Source organism: Tamandua tetradactyla, chromosome 9 (genome assembly GCF_023851605.1).
Source record: "Tamandua tetradactyla isolate mTamTet1 chromosome 9, mTamTet1.pri, whole genome shotgun sequence".
Lineage (NCBI taxonomy): Eukaryota > Metazoa > Chordata > Mammalia > Pilosa > Myrmecophagidae > Tamandua > Tamandua tetradactyla.
In genome coordinates, this window is record NC_135335.1 from 103,420,719 (window position 1) to 103,436,075 (window position 15,357).

The window sequence follows — 15,357 nt, forward strand, 5'->3', positions numbered from 1 at the left end:
ACACACACACACACGTCAGGTCAGGTCTGTTTAATTTTTCACAAAACAAATCTTAGGGGCACTCCTTCTGTCTTCTGGGAGATTTCCCAATACAGAGAAACCGTCTTAAGGAAAAGAAGGGAGAGAAGAAAAACAAAACAACTCTACCGAGCTTTTCGAAAAAACATGAACATGTAAACGGTGATTTTTCCATCCCAGGGCACCGTATCGCAGGGATTCTCCTGGGGGTTGGAGTGGTTCAAACGCCGCTGCTGACACCGCCAGGCCAGGGGGTGGGGGGAGGAACGCGCTCCGTCCCCCGACCCCGCGAGTAAGAGGGCCGCGCAGCGAGGGGCCCCCGGGGGGCGGGGAGGGCCGGGGCCAGGCTGAGGACCGCGTTGTCGAGCACTTCCTGGCACAGCGCTAGTTCCTTCTCCAAACGTGCTCTACGTGGTCCTGTACTCGCCTGCCTCTCCCAGCGACTGAGCCGAGGGAAAAAACAAAGATCCGTAGGGAACCTGCCCTTCCGCGTCCAACCGGGTTGGGGATGTCTCAAATCAGTGATTTCAGGATGTGAACAAGGTATTCCAGAAAACTTTGAAGTTTTGCTCTTTATGGTCTACGAGTGGTGGGGGACACAAAAAAGGAAAAATGTTTTTTAAAAACGCAACTTAATACTGTCATGGTCTGCGGCTGCACGTCCGCTGAACGCTGGTTTTCTTTCGCCGTGCAGCAGGCGACAGCCCTGGCGCCACCTGCACGGCCCGTACCGGGCGGGAGGAGGGGCGGGGGGAGCTGCGCTCGAGTGCCCCGACGCCCACTGCAAAGGACAGCGCGAATGACAGAGTGCAAGCCCTCTTCCCTGCGTCCTCTTCAACGCACCACAAGCCCAGGTTCACACTAAGTATTTATTTCGGGCGCTGCAGCCGCTGTCGGACGAGCTCCGAACCAGCCAGCGGGATACTGCGGCGGAGATGACACGGCGCGACAGCGCCGCCGAAACCCCTCCTCTCGCCGGTGCTCCCGGGGACTACCTGGCGGCGCGGCGGGCGCAGCGCTTAGAGCCTACAGCGCCCCCGCTGTAGTCAGCGCCCAGCCCACCTCGCCCCGGCCGCGCACAGCTCACGCCCTCCAATCTGCAGCGCCGCCGCCGGCCCGCCCTCCGCCTCGTCGGCAGGCAGGACCCCGCGCTGCAGCCGGCCCAGGCCACCGGCAGAACGCCCGGCGGGCCGCGCTCACGCAGTTGGCGTAGGCGGCCTACGCTGGCGGCGCAGTGCCCGCCCGTCCGCCCGCCCCCCGCGCTCTCCCCGCCCCCTCCCTCCCTCGCAGGGGCCCAGCGAATGTAGCCCGCGAGAGAAAATGGCGGCGGCGGCGGGGAATCGCGCCTCGTCGTCGGGATTCCCGGGAGCCGGGGCGGCGAGCCCCGAGGCGGGCGGCGGCGGGGGTGCCCTCAAGTCGAGTAGCGGGCCCGCGGCGGCCGCGGGGCTCCTGCGGGAGGCGGGCAGCGGGGGCCGCGAGCGGGCGGACTGGCGGCGGCGGCAGCTGCGCAAAGTGCGGAGCGTGGAGCTGGATCAGCTACCGGACCCGCCGCTCTTCCTCGCCGCCTCTCCGCCGTCCTCTTCCCCGTCGCCGGAGCCCGCAGACGCCGCGGCGAGCGGGAGCAACTTCCATCCTGAGGCAGTGCCGCCGCCCCACGGAGCCTCGAACCGCGGCGGCGCCCACCCTGCGGAGCCGGCGGCCGCGCCGGACAGCGGCGCCCCGAACCCCGCGGGGGCCGAGTCGGGGGAGAAGCGGGCACCCGCCGCCGAGCCGCCTCCTGCAGCGGTCCCCACCGGGTGAGCAGCGCGGCGGGGGGCACGGCGGAGACTTGCGGGACGAGTGGAGGGCAATGAATGAATCCCGGACGCGGTGCACGGCGTCCCCGGGGCTCGGCGCAGGGAGGGTGCAAGCCTCTGGCCGCGACCTGAGGTCTCTCCGCCCCCGGGCATACACCCCCTGACCCCTCCGGCGTCGGGCGAGGCGCCCTGGACCCGGCCTGGGGAACTGGACAGGGGCCCGGGGCGGGGACGTGCTGGAGAGTTTGTTATTGTTTGCGGACATGTGACAGGCGTGCGAGCTGCACTGCAGGCACCCGTGGCGATAAGGTGTGGGGGTCCCGGCTTTCTCTGCGGGTCTCCGGGAACTGGGGCGCTCGGAGGAGCCCGGGGCGTGAGCCCCCGCGCTGCACTCGGGGTGTTTCGAGTCCCGGGCCCAGGGGGGCGGGGAGCTGCCCGGCGGCGGTGGCCCCAGACTGGTGTCCCGGGGTGAGGTCGGAGCCTTCGGGCGGGCGGAAAAGGGGCGGGGTAGGTGGGGAGCGGCGCCGGGGGCTCGAGTGCCGAGGCAGGTACCGCGGGTCGGGCCGGGCCGGGGGCGGCGTGCTTCCGAGCACCGGCCGCAGGGGACTCCCGGTGTCCGGTGGGTAATGCCTGTCAAAACTCGCAGGACTTGCAGTCTCTCCTGGCTTTTTTCTGATTGCGTCCCCCAAGGGCTCCGAGTGTTCTTGGGAACGCGAACTGTCCGGGAAGACGTGAGTGACTTCTGTTTGCAGTTTGCATTTGGCCTTTGAAGTTTACATTTGGCTGAGTGGTGTAAGAGCCGGGACCGGATGTGTCAGCCATTCAGTTTCCAAGCGGTGGTGACTGCACGCCGCAGCCCCTCGGGCGAGGTTCGGGAACCGCGGCGCGGTTGCGGCGCTTCCAGCTCTGTGCAGCTGCGCGGGCCGCCCGCCGACTGCCGAATTCCTGGGGTCACAGTACTGGGAGCTTCGGCTCAGATAAGACCCGTGGTGCATTTGAAGTACGATGTATGTAACATAGTTCAGACGAGCGGTTCATGGCCTGACCCCCCCCCCCCCTTTTTTTTTGGGGCAACTGGAAATTTTTATGTTAAAGGAAATACACTAAGTGTGACAGCCTTCATTCCTGTTTTTGAAAAAGATCTGACCAGTGTCTGCAGAGCACAGAGTCTTGGTGGGGTATTTCGAGTTGCTGCAAATGTTTTTGTGAAAGTCACCCGTTGCCCTGTAGAGAAGTACCAGACCCGTACTATGAGTCGTGTGAAGTTCTGCAGGAGTGTCTGTAATAGATTTGTATTTCTTGTGAGATGAGTTTAACAGTAGGAACCTTTAGTTTGGGTTGATTTTCTAATGTGATTTGGCGCTTTTTTGTGAGCTTGATTATTTAAAATCGCCGTTCGTTTATTATTTGCAAGCGCTTTCCCCGCCCCCACCCCCAAAAAAGAACTAAATTTTAAAATATGCCCAGGACTGTTTCATGTCTAGATTGGAAGAAGGGAGATTTGTGTGCACTTGTACATGTAACTCAATCAGAGTTTTATTCCTCTGCAGTTTCCTGTTCCATGCAGATTGCACTAAAACTTAACTGGGATAATTCTTTGAAGACAAATTGTTACCACCAATGTATTCCAGATAAAAATTGTAAACTTGAGAAATTAATTTTATTTCTTCTCATGAGACTTAACTCTTTGGATACGGTAATTCTTTAGTAATTACTTGACATTCTACTATTGAATTGTGAATACAGTATTAGAGTAACCTTTGTGAAAATAATATACAGAGGTTGTTTAGTGTAGTTCCTTGACTCAAAATAAGAGGACTAAGGTAGAGACAGAACTGAGGGACTGAGTAGTCCATGCTTAATTTTTATGTTTTACAACCTAAGCTTTTTCCTGTCTTTGTTAAGGGGTGAATTAAAATTTGCAGTCTGTGCTACACTGGAGTAGTTAGTATAATCTTTTTTTTAAAAATGATTTCATTAACCATAATGCTATTTGTTCATCCCAAATGTCATCTCTAAATATTTTATTTATGGTAAAATAGTGATTCTCTGTCCTTTTAAAATGCATTGATTTTTCCAATTTCCTTGGTGATGGGATTGAAATTCACTTGGTTTGCTTGGACATAAGCACTCTAATTATAAGCAGAGTAATGAAATTTCAGTTGAACTTTACATTATACTTTTTGACAGTAGTTGCATTCGTATTTTCAGGAGGAAAATCTAATGTTGAGATTTTGAAATATTTTTATTTGAGAAGAGCCCCTCTGTCTGAAGGCCTGATGTATTTTTTTAAAGGAGAATTTTGTAATTTTGATTTCAGAATTTTCTTTAGTTTCTGATCTTGGATGTAGATTCAAAGTTGTAGAAAATACATTTGTGAGCTATAAATGGAAATTTTTAAATCTTCTTCATAGTAAAAACTGAAATCAGTAAAAGTTTTGTGCCTGTAAGTGGCGCCCAAGGGTTTGAAATTTTTCCTTTTATTACCGAATTAGGGGCTTTTTCTTCCCATGTACTGTCTTTGAAGAAAAATTACAGTGTTATTCTCCATTGAACAGGTTATTGTGAGTTTAGTAGATATAATGACTCCATCCTATTTTTGTAACTTAAAAAAAGCAGGCTATCAATTTACTGGCCCCATGAAAGAACAAGATATGCTGTACTTATTAATGTTAGTTTTTGTTTAAAACTAAAGATATTTCATTGTCTACTTTTATATCCTCATATAGCCCTCAGTTTTCACTTCTTTTTAGAAGCTGTTAGGCTAAAAATATGATTCTTAATGACCTTTTACTGGGAATAGCTACGTTATTACCTAAAAATAAGGTTTTTCAAATTAAGTTGGTGATATTATGAAACAGAAGTAGTTACATATGGTAGTCTTATGTGAATTTTTAAGTTTTGTAGTTACGAATTGTCTCCAGGTTCCATTTAAAATTAGGTAAGAGAACTAATGCATTCTTCAAAGATTAACCTTATTTAATATAATTCTGTAAGAGAAATAGCAGAGCTGGAATCGTTGCCAACTTTTGTTTTCTTTTCATATCTGATTTTGGCAAGGGTGACTGGTTAACCAGCATTCCTTAATATATGATTTCCAATACACGATAATAACTCCCATTTTGTTAGATACAAAAAGCAGGAAGTAACCCTGTTTATTGATATTCTTTCACATCTTCTATACCTCCTCCAAACATAACATTGCATTTTTTAGAAATAGTCACTGACTTGAAGATTTCAAAATATGGAAAGACAGGAGTGTTCTTTTGCTTTCAGCAAGAGTAGAACTAGCTGCAGCTTGCCTAAGCTTAGTTTGCTGATCAGTCCTTGACACTGGCTGTGAGCATTCCAAAGAAAGAAATGATGGGGTGGCAAGGTAAATTAATGGGGAATGGAATACCTGTGAAAAAAATATGGGGCATTCAAAAGTGCTCTGAGTTGGAAAGCACAACTTTTGAGTTTTATACCTCGGTCATTGGGCGAAACTTATTGGTGAAGAGAGTGATAGAAAAATGTGCCATGGAAAAATAAGTGTCCAGGGGCTGTTTAAGAGCTGTGGTGTATTGCATCTCTAACCTTGGAATGTTTTGCTTATATCAGGTATACCAACTATGTTCCCTCGGCATGGCTGTTTTTGTCAGTCCTGACTTCTTTCTATATCCTAAGTAAAAAGTCAGAGCCACTTAGAAGTGTAAATGAGAAGAAATATGCAGTATTAGGAATAAAATCCAAGTTCTCTATATTTAAGAAAATTCTTTTAACAATTTTAAACATGAAAGAAATAAACAGGAACCGAGTTAAAAGAAATGGTGCAAAGCCTTGAGGTTTAACCATGTGGCCTTTCATATTGTAAAACTATGAGAGGATTTTAGCATATATGTCTGTGTTCAGTGAGCATACAGATATCTTGGATACCTTTTGTATAGTCAGCTTCCTTGTCTTCTGCATGCCAGGTAAATTATATACGTTATCTCACTTAACTGTCCCTACAGCCCTATAGGGGGAGGCACTGTAATTTCTATTTTCAAAAGGAGGAAACTCAACTGTGATGCGAAAACCCCTTGATCACACAACTAGAACAATAGAGCTAGAATTCAAACCTGGACTTGGTCTGACTCCAAAATCCGTTTCTTTCCACCATTCTGCGCTTTATTTTCTTTTTCAAATTAGTAGTCAAAGTAATTGATGATTTTTAAGGATGACATTGTTCTGCAGGAGTCAAATAGCTTCCTGGATCTCTACCCAGTGCCACAATACATCTGCTTTTTGATGTATATGTAATGCATAGCTTTCTGTAATCTGGGATCATACATGTAATACAAGTAAACTGTATTTAGATCAGTCTATCGTGTAGGCAAAGAGGAGAAACAGTCTTGAGTTCATTAGATTTATTGTTTTGTTATATTAACTCATTAGTGGAAAGAAATAAAGCAACTGAAATTGACATCACTCATCTTAATCACCACACATATAGAGAAGGCTTCTTGTTCCGATATTGATAGACCCTGCCCCTTTGTTACTTTTTTATTTTTCATTCATTTAAGATTTGTGAGCCCCTACAAGGGTGGTGGTCAAGGTGACAAAGGAGAAGACACCAGTGCACAGTCCATGTTTCTGTGGGTAGATTGTTTCATGGTGCCAGGTTAAGTGCTGCAGGAGGGGTGGGGATGCTGAGGAGCACTCAGATTAAAGTTAGGGCTCTGAATTTCACCTACAACATTCCACAGTGTATTTCTCTGGTGAGGGAAATGAAAGTTACCTTCCCAGCTTTGTGAGGAATTAATTGATCTAGGTTAGCAATTTAGAGTGGTGGATTTGTTTTACCATTTCCTTGAACATTTGGTCTACTAGAGTTTTGCCTTTTTTCCTTTGGTGTCTTTCCTTTTTTTGTAGAACAGATATATAATGTAGTTTTGAGTCGCAGTAATGGAAAAAAAACTAGCTGTAGCACAGTTTTGTATATTGCTGCCTGTGCTTTTAAGAGGGATATATACAGAACTGCAAGTTCAGGCATGATTTTTTTTCTTACACTTGCAAGAGAAAATTAAAATGGGGGTGTGGAGAGCAAGAAATTCAGTATCTCCCTCACTGATTTTAAAATTCAGTCTTTATTATTAGTACTGGCTACTCAGAAAACAACTAATGAACTGTAAAATGTGTTCTAGGGCATATGATGATCAAAAAGATATCCTTGTTTCAGTTACTCTGTGGCATGTCAGAGTTGATTTAGTTTGGTATGGAAGGTAGTTCTGTATTAGTGATCGAGTCCTAGGGAATACAAGGCTGATTAGTTTGATTCACTAGATTAAGATGGTAGAGAATGGTCAGGAGGACTGTTTGGTTCTTCATGCCCACCAAGCGTATTTCTGAAAGTATGCTGCTTCTGTCACATGGGAATTTTTAGTGAGACCATTGGAGTCCTCAGAGACAGGAGGAAGTCCCTGGAGCCCCGCGGTATAGTACACAGTGTGTTAGTTTATCACATGTAAACCCAGTGCCAATGGAGATTATGTGGAGGGAGGAGAAGGTCAGTTGAAGCTTTGCTTTTTACTTTTATTTTAAATAATCATTTGACTGGTAAGTTACCAAATAAGCTTCAAACTGGTCTTACAGTATTTTTAATAACACATATCAGCTTGTAACAGACCAGGAACTCTGTGTTACTGTTTGTACCATCTCCCAGCACCTACCCTAGTGTCTAGCACTCATGAATATTAGGGGTCCCGTGAATGTTAGTATGAATTAATTTTCCCAAAATGGTCTTTTCAGATTTCTGTACTTAAAGATTACACTAATTTGCTCTAATGTCACCTTTCCGTGTGAAGCAAGTTTTGAAGGCAAGAACTGCCTTTGCGTGCATTGCTTCATATTTAGCAAGTAGTCATTGATAATATTGGCTAATTTTACATAAGGTAAACCTTACAAGAATTAATTTATTTTTAATGGCAAAATGTATGTTACAAAATAATTGGAGCCATGCTCGAACTGTCAAATACTGAGAAAACAGAGTTCTTGGTATTTGAAAACATCTGGTGATTTGGTTAATGGCTAAACTCTCTCATTTTCTTCTTACCCCAGACAATTCTCCTTTGATGGCCCAATAGCTTCTTTTTGAGCATTAATGTTAGAAGGTCCTCAGGTTGATCCTGGCCTTCTCTCCTTCTGTCTCCTCCATCCCACCCGAGTCTCATTCATTCCCTCGCGTCAGTTGATTACCAATCACAAATGATTTCAGAGTTTATTTCTCTAGATTCAACTGCTCCTAAACGCTAGACCTATAAACCTAACTTCCTGTGTGATATTTCCAACTTGAATCTCTGAAATATGTCCACACTCAGATATCTAAAACCACATTCATGATTTTCTTCCCTAAACTTTGTCCTTCTCCTAACACATTTTCTGCCCAGTAAACAGCACCACCAGTGCTCTGCCTACTCAGCAGAGCCAGGACCTGGGAGTCATCCTTACCCCCACCCTCTCCCTCACCTCCTCTGTGTAGTGCATCATCAGGGGCTGCTGAGTTGACATATCCCAGATCTTAACTCTGTCCACTTCTCTCCATCTCTCTTATCACATCTCTAATCCAAGGCCCCATCATCTCTCACTGTGATCAATGTAGTAGCCTCCTAACTTGCTCCTTATATCCTTCTTTCTCTCTTCCAGTCCGTTCTTCACAATATGTGGCCAGAGTGATAATTTCAAAATATAAAGCTGAACATAACAACTTCCTTCAGAAAAGTAAATAAAATTAAATCAATAAACTTTCAAATGTTTTCTATTTGGATAAAGACCAGAGAAATCTGGTCTGGCCCCTGCCTGCTGGTGCAGGCTCATCTCAGATCACCTTCACACTACTCTCTGCAGAATTGTCTTATTTCATTTCCTCAAACTCATCAGCTTCCTCTTGCCATAGAGCCTTTGCATACATGCTCTCTGTGCCTGGAAAACTGTCCCTCAGACTCCAAGTTAACTCCTCATGGTTCAGATCTTAGCTCATTGATGCTTCCTTGGGGAAGTCTTCCCTGATCCCCCAGACTAGATCAGGCTCTGACTACTGGCTGTTGTAGTAGTGTCCCTACTATCAGTGTTGTGATTTTGCATTTGTGTTATCTCATTTAATTAAATGAATGGCTGCCTTCTCCATGTGATCTGTGAGGGCAGGGTGTAAAGACCAAGCACCAAGCAAAATGCTTGGCAGAGAAAAGACACTTAGTAAATATTTGATGAATACGCGAATGAGGGAAACAATGATGTGGCATGTTCAGACTAGTGGATCATCTGTGCTTCCTGTTTGGCCAAACATAGGCTAGGACCTAGCTGAGAAGGAGTTAAGCTGCAAAAGTCTGGACTACTGATGTTTCCAAATTGTAGGCTTGTGATAGACTCGCTGGGAGACATGATATTAGACATGCTGAGTACCTCGAGTGAAGTAGGAGAGCTTAATGTGGTCTGTAGGAGATAGCTATTCTACATGATTATCTGTGATAGATGAGAAGAATTGGCTATCTATATGTATCTCCTCTAGAGCTACTTTACAGTGTGTATATATGTATAAGTATATACATAAAGGTCATGCATTAATATAGTTATTCCTTTTTTCAAGGTCTCAGGATTTTATCTAAACTTAAGATACCTGTTTTTAAATTCTTGTTCAAAACTCTACATCCCAAATTCGTTAATTTGTTACTGGTAATAATTCAACTTGGGACAAATAGAAGTTCACATTTGCATTAAAGAAAAGATTTGCTCGGCAAGTACTACATGAGATTTCAGGAACTGAGAACCCACATAACAGAAAACGTTTTAAAGTTTACTGGTGATAACTAAACCAGGCAGCCTCTCATCTAGAACATGGTTTTGCTCTGAGAAGTAAGGAGAAAAGTCCCTGAGCAGCCACAGGGCCTGTAACAAAATCTGTGCTTTGAAGTTCTTTGATTTTAAACTTAGAAGAGTTCCAAGGACATTCACTCAGGATTTGTTGACACAACTTAAAATGTTATTCTTGCAGTCCCATCTATTTGGTGTCCTTAACATGCAGCAATTAAGAGCAACCAACTAGAAGGCGTAGTGGTGTGATTCCTTGAAGGCTGGCAGCAAGAGGAGAGGAAGACAGACTTATAAAAGCAAGAGAGAGAGAGAACATTAAAACATTGCAATTGAGGGCCACCTGGTGTTGGGACAGTTAGTTCCACATACCCATCTCGCCCCTAAGATTATACATTTATTGACTCACTGCACTCTTCAACATTGTATCTTGGGCATTAATTTTCTGGTTTGTAAAATGGGTTTGATCAAGATTCTATATATCGTTTTTATTTGCAACAGTAACTGTGGCTTATTGATGAAAGGTTGCAGTGTTTCTGCAACTCAGTGAATTAAAGTTAGAAAGCTTGTAATATATTTTAGGAACATTTCCATTTAAAGAGTTGTGGAAAATATTCTGATCTTTAAAGTGATAGACCTCTAATTTCTTGGGAGTTGTGGTCATGTAGCCTTTATGATACTGAATAAATGAGGTGAACCTTAGAATAACGTGATTCTCTGTGTGGAAAACTCATTTTGCTTTATTTGTTGTCAAGTCAATTTAACATCCTGCAATTTCTTTAAAATACTTAGTAATTAATCCCCTCACTTCCTCACATATGCTCCCTTAAAATCTCATACTTGGAAGTCAGGCAGTAATCTCCAGCTTTGTAACATCAACTAAGTCATTTAATTACTTCAAGGTTTTTGGTTTATAAATAATAAATCCCTTCTTCACGAGGCTCTAATGAGATGGCTACTTGTGAAACATTCTTAATATCTAAATGCTCTAAGATGATATTTACTTGTGTTTTGTAGTGGGCATTTCCCAGTTTTGCCTTTTTCTTTTTTCTTTCTTTTTGGGAGGGGGAGGGGGAGGTTTTTCCTTCAAAATATTTTTAATCGATTGGCTATATATATATATTTGTTTTTTGAATTTCTGCTGGTGCTTCTTGGGTAATAAACCAGATTATTTTCATTGAACCTTAGATTTTAAAATCAATGTAACAGATTCATTTAAATGTTACCGAAATAGTCTTACAGTTTTAATCTAAATTTATTTTGAATTTTGAAAATATGTTTCAATTTTTCCAATACACTAGCACCTCATGGCTGATTCTGTTACTAACAAGGTCCTTATGATATTTCAAGGATTCAGAATTTATAAGAATTAAACTTCAGTAGTAAACTAATGATTTTATATGATCATTTTAATTTATCACAGCAACTGTTGCTCATTATTAAAAAACTGTCTTTTTGAAAGCGCAGAACAATTCATTTTTTAAATTATTTATATTTTTATAATTTAACAAAAAGGATCATGCTATGTCTTCTGCTATATAATTTGCTTTCATCTCAACAATGGTTTTTCTTTTTTTTAATTCTTTTTTATTTAAGAAAACAAACAATACACTTAGAATCACCAAAAATGGGTATCTTAGTTAGCTTAACCATAGACTTATTTAAATAATGTATCCATATAATCATTGTAAAGCCTGTGTTTGCATAGTAAGTTTCATAAACCAATTTAAAAGTAAGGCAACAAGGAAAAAATCTACATATTCAGATAGCAAAGTTCTTAAATTCTAAGTATTGAAAACTAACTTAGATACCATTTGATCAGCTGTCAAAACTGTGAATGGTCTCAAAATATCAAGTAGAAAGTTCTTACAAATATGTGCCCTGCTGTAGCAATATTACTAAATATTTTCCTTATTTCAGGAAAATATAGAGATACAAATATTTTTACCATTAATATATGGAAATCTTAACCACCTAAAATGGGTATCCTTGTTAGCTTATCCATAGGCATATTTAAAAAAAAAATCTAAGCAATCATTCTAAAGCCTGTTTGTACACTATGTTTCATAAACCAATTTAAAATTAAAGCAAGGAAGGAAAAAAATCTGTAAGTACAGATATCAGAGTTACTTGAACTCTAAATATTAAATAGTATCTTAAGTACCATTTGATTAGTGATCAAAACTGTGTGCTTTCTCAAGATACCAAGTAAAAAGTTATTCCAGATATCACCTTTGCTATAGTAGCGAGCTATGATCCTAACAGTATTTTAATAGTTATCTTAATGATGGTGAAGAGGACCTATTTTTTTTTCTTAATTTTATTCACAGTGAATAACAAACATTACTGAATTTTTCAAATGTTTGTCACTTAACTTCCTTCCCTTCCAGAAGGATGATTTTGCGTTTCATTATCTTTAAATCTGATTAATGTTGGTGATTGTTGCAGTTTCATACCTGTCTTGACTACTGCAGGGAAAGATTGTAATAGGGTTTGCAAATGGTGACCTCTTTGAATGTGTCCCACACTCTGTTATGCTCTGGGTATAATGCTATCAATTTAAAACTAAAGGATTTTTAAATGAGAAAGAAAGATAATCTCTGCTACCTATGTCCAGTTTAAATTGCTAAAATTTGAATTGAGTTGGTTTAAATTCAAACTAAGAACATGTTGGCAAAGAGTTAATATTAGCACTTTGCACCCATTTTTTTAATGACTGCATATTATTTCATCATATGGATGTCTCATTAATTAACGTGTTTCCTACTTTTAGGCATTTATATTGTCTGTTTTTTATTGCTGTTGTGATACTCAGTTTCAGTGACTACCCTTGTATTTTCATTTTCATCCAGTTGTGCATTTAGTTCTATAAAAAAATAATCAGAAGTGGAATTACTGAGTCGAAGGCAATTGAAAGATTGTTTCTCATTTTAATTTACATTTCTTAGCTTTTTAGCATCATTGTACATCTTTATCATATGTATTGACAATATTTTGTATATTTCCTTTCACCATCAGAGAGAATGGTTCATCTTTTTCTTATTGATTTGCAAGCATTCTCTGCATGTTAGGAAAATTAACTGTCTGACATTTTTGCAATTGTTTTCCTCCGCTTTGTCTTTTGATTTATGAGTTTGTTTATGGTATTTTTCCATTTACGAAGCTTTACATTTTTTGTTCAAATTTTAATTCTTTCTTTTATGGCTTCGGTGTTGGGTTACATGCAAGTTCTTACAGAGAGACAGTGCTGTGTAGTGGCTAAGAGTACAGATGCCTGGGTTCTCGTCAGGGTTTCACCACTGTCAGTGTAACGGGAAGTCACTTCTTTGCACCTCACTGTCCTCATCATAAAATGGGAATAATAAGAACCGGGAGTGCTGAAAGAACGTTTGTATCGCTCTTAAATAGTATTTGCTTGGTATATAGTAAGTACTACAAAAGTGATAATTGTTGTTATTCCTTATTGCAAAATTATAAAAACTCTCCAATGTATTCTAATAGTAATTTTATGGGTTTTTAAGGACATTTAACAATTGATCCATCTGAAGTTTAAGGAGCAGCATAAGGGTCTAACTTTATTTTCTCCAAATGGCTGGTTAGGTGTCCCAGCACCTTTATAATGGGAAGTATCCCCTTTATTACATACTAAGTTTTCTATTTGTTTGTAAATTTCCAAGTACATTTCTTTATTTCAGATCTTTTTCTTGTTCCTAGGGTCTCAATTCCTAAATAACAGATTTTAAGCTCTGTGCAAAGGTTCAAAGAAATCCATTCAATGACTAGCAAAAAAAAAAAGAGTACATCAGGAAGTTATCAGCTACATCTTTGCTGACTCGTTCTTGTTGATGTTTTGATGCTTAAAGTGTCTTGGCTTCAGTGACAGAAGCATCCAACTGTCTCCAGAATAGAAGGGGTAGCTCTGCCAAACACTGCATTAGCCACGTGTCCAAACCTAACCCTTATTACTCCCAACCTCACTGTCCTCCCTCTCAGATCTCCTTGTCATTTTATCTGCACATTTGGATAAAAGCTGCCACAGACCCCCTAATTGATGTGCTCTTACTCTTTTGGCTTTCTCATTCTCTCAGCAGAGAGCCGTCCTGGTGCTGCCTGTTCTGTGGTAGCCTTAGGACCCACCCACTTCTCTCCACCTCCTTGGCTGCTACCTAGGTTCAGGTCACTGTTGACCCATCCCAGCTTTTGCACAGTCTCGTTCATTCCTAACCAGTCTTTTGCTTTTGGACCTGTCTTCCTCCAGTCTTTTCTCTGCATGACGTCAGGGTGAGCCTTATAAAATGCAGGTGCGAGGTCCCAGGGAGCTGATGGGTCATAGGTAAACAAGCACATCAGGTATAGGTTCACTTCAGAATCCTTTTTGTCTGGACTCTGGGTCCTCTTTCTAGAAAAATGAAAAGGCAGCGTGCCAGGGCAAATGCCTGTCATTGGTGCTGTCATCACTGGTGACCCAGGGAATGGCCATACCTTCAGGAAGCACTTTATTAGCAGCTGCTGTAAGCCAGGCACCAAGGTGCTGGGGACCTAACAAAGAAGTCGTCTCTATTCCGAAGTCACTTACCGAATGGCAAGGGCAGTGCTGACCTCAGTCATGGGAGTGGGAGGGATTCTGGGAGGTGGGAGGGCTACTCCTGGTCTTGAAAGTGGAGGAGTTAAACTGGTGAAAGGGGCCTTTAAGTAGACTTCATGATTTGGCAGAATGTAAAATACTCACAAGCCCAGATGTTTTTTATTGTATAATGGTATGGGGAATTCCAGATATAATTGGGGGAGCTTGGTTTTGGTGGAGAGTAGGATACAGATGGCAATCAGTAACCAAATTTGGGGCAGAATTCTTGGCTGTGGCTGGGGAGAGAACCAGGCAGGAGCTCTCTGCCTCATTATTGCTCCCACTGAACGATCCTTAGATCTCAGTGCTTAGAACAAAATAAAAAGCCTCTAGTTTGACAGGCAACCATGGTGTGCTAGCAAGAGGGTCAGGAGGCCCAAGGACAGAGTTACATCAGAGCTAGTGGTACAAGACAGAGTCGGAAGTCGCAAATCCTGGGAGCTTATTTGAGATTATCCCTGGTGAGTAATCATGCCCTGACAGCTTCCCATAGTCCCAGGGGTTTACAGATTAACAGATTTTCTCATGCAAAGTTCTCTCCACTCCGAGCCCTTGAATTTGCTTTGGAATTGCACATTTACAGTTCAGAAATACTATAGGTATAGTGATTAAGAAGCTGGACTGAGCCCCATCCTGATCAAGATGATGGAGTGAGAGGCAGGCTTCAGGGCTCTATCCCCAAACAGAAGTTTTGAACAATCAGCAAGAACTGGCAGAAACATCTTTCTCAAAGATCCAGAAGACAATTAAAGGACTGCATTGACAGAGTGAGTATTGAATCAGTCAGGATATAGGTTATTTAAAAGCAGTAGAGCCTTGCGGTGCCCTGGCTTGTCCCTCTCCCATCCCCTTACCTGCTTGGAGCAGAACCCACCATGCTCCCAGTGTGGGGGGAGGGGGTCCCTGGTCCCAGTTCCAGTGGGAGCAGAGTAGCCCACGTGCTTGTGCTTGGGAGCATGTATATCTGGCCCAGTCTGTTTGGTGGTGTTCTAGATGATTCGCCACCCTAGAACGTGCCCTCCATGGAGAAGGCAGCTCACAGAGCCCTCCTATAGCATCCTGTGGGAGATCATGCAAAATTCCCACAAAAGTTAG

The 15,357-nt window shown here is 42.8% G+C and overlaps 1 protein-coding gene across 5 annotated transcripts in view; it reads left to right on the forward strand.

Annotated features, from left to right (window-relative positions):
• The first annotated feature begins 440 nt into the window (after positions 1 to 440).
• MAP3K1 (mitogen-activated protein kinase kinase kinase 1) overlaps positions 441 to 15,357 on the forward strand; it is an 81,025-nt gene continuing 66,108 nt past the window's right edge. Inside the window, exon 1 of one of the 5 annotated variants that reach the window (XM_077117187.1) lies at positions 441 to 561. Coding sequence is in view for 1 of the 5 variants with exons in the window: in XM_077117184.1 (XP_076973299.1) it covers positions 1,339 to 1,814 (476 nt within the window). In the remaining 4 variants the exon portion in view is untranslated. Of the gene's footprint in view, positions 562 to 1,331; positions 1,815 to 1,935; positions 2,124 to 2,363; positions 2,434 to 11,175; positions 15,030 to 15,357 lie in introns of those variants that run through there. The other 4 variants (XM_077117184.1, XM_077117186.1, XM_077117185.1 and 1 more) reach the window with 4 other exon arrangements.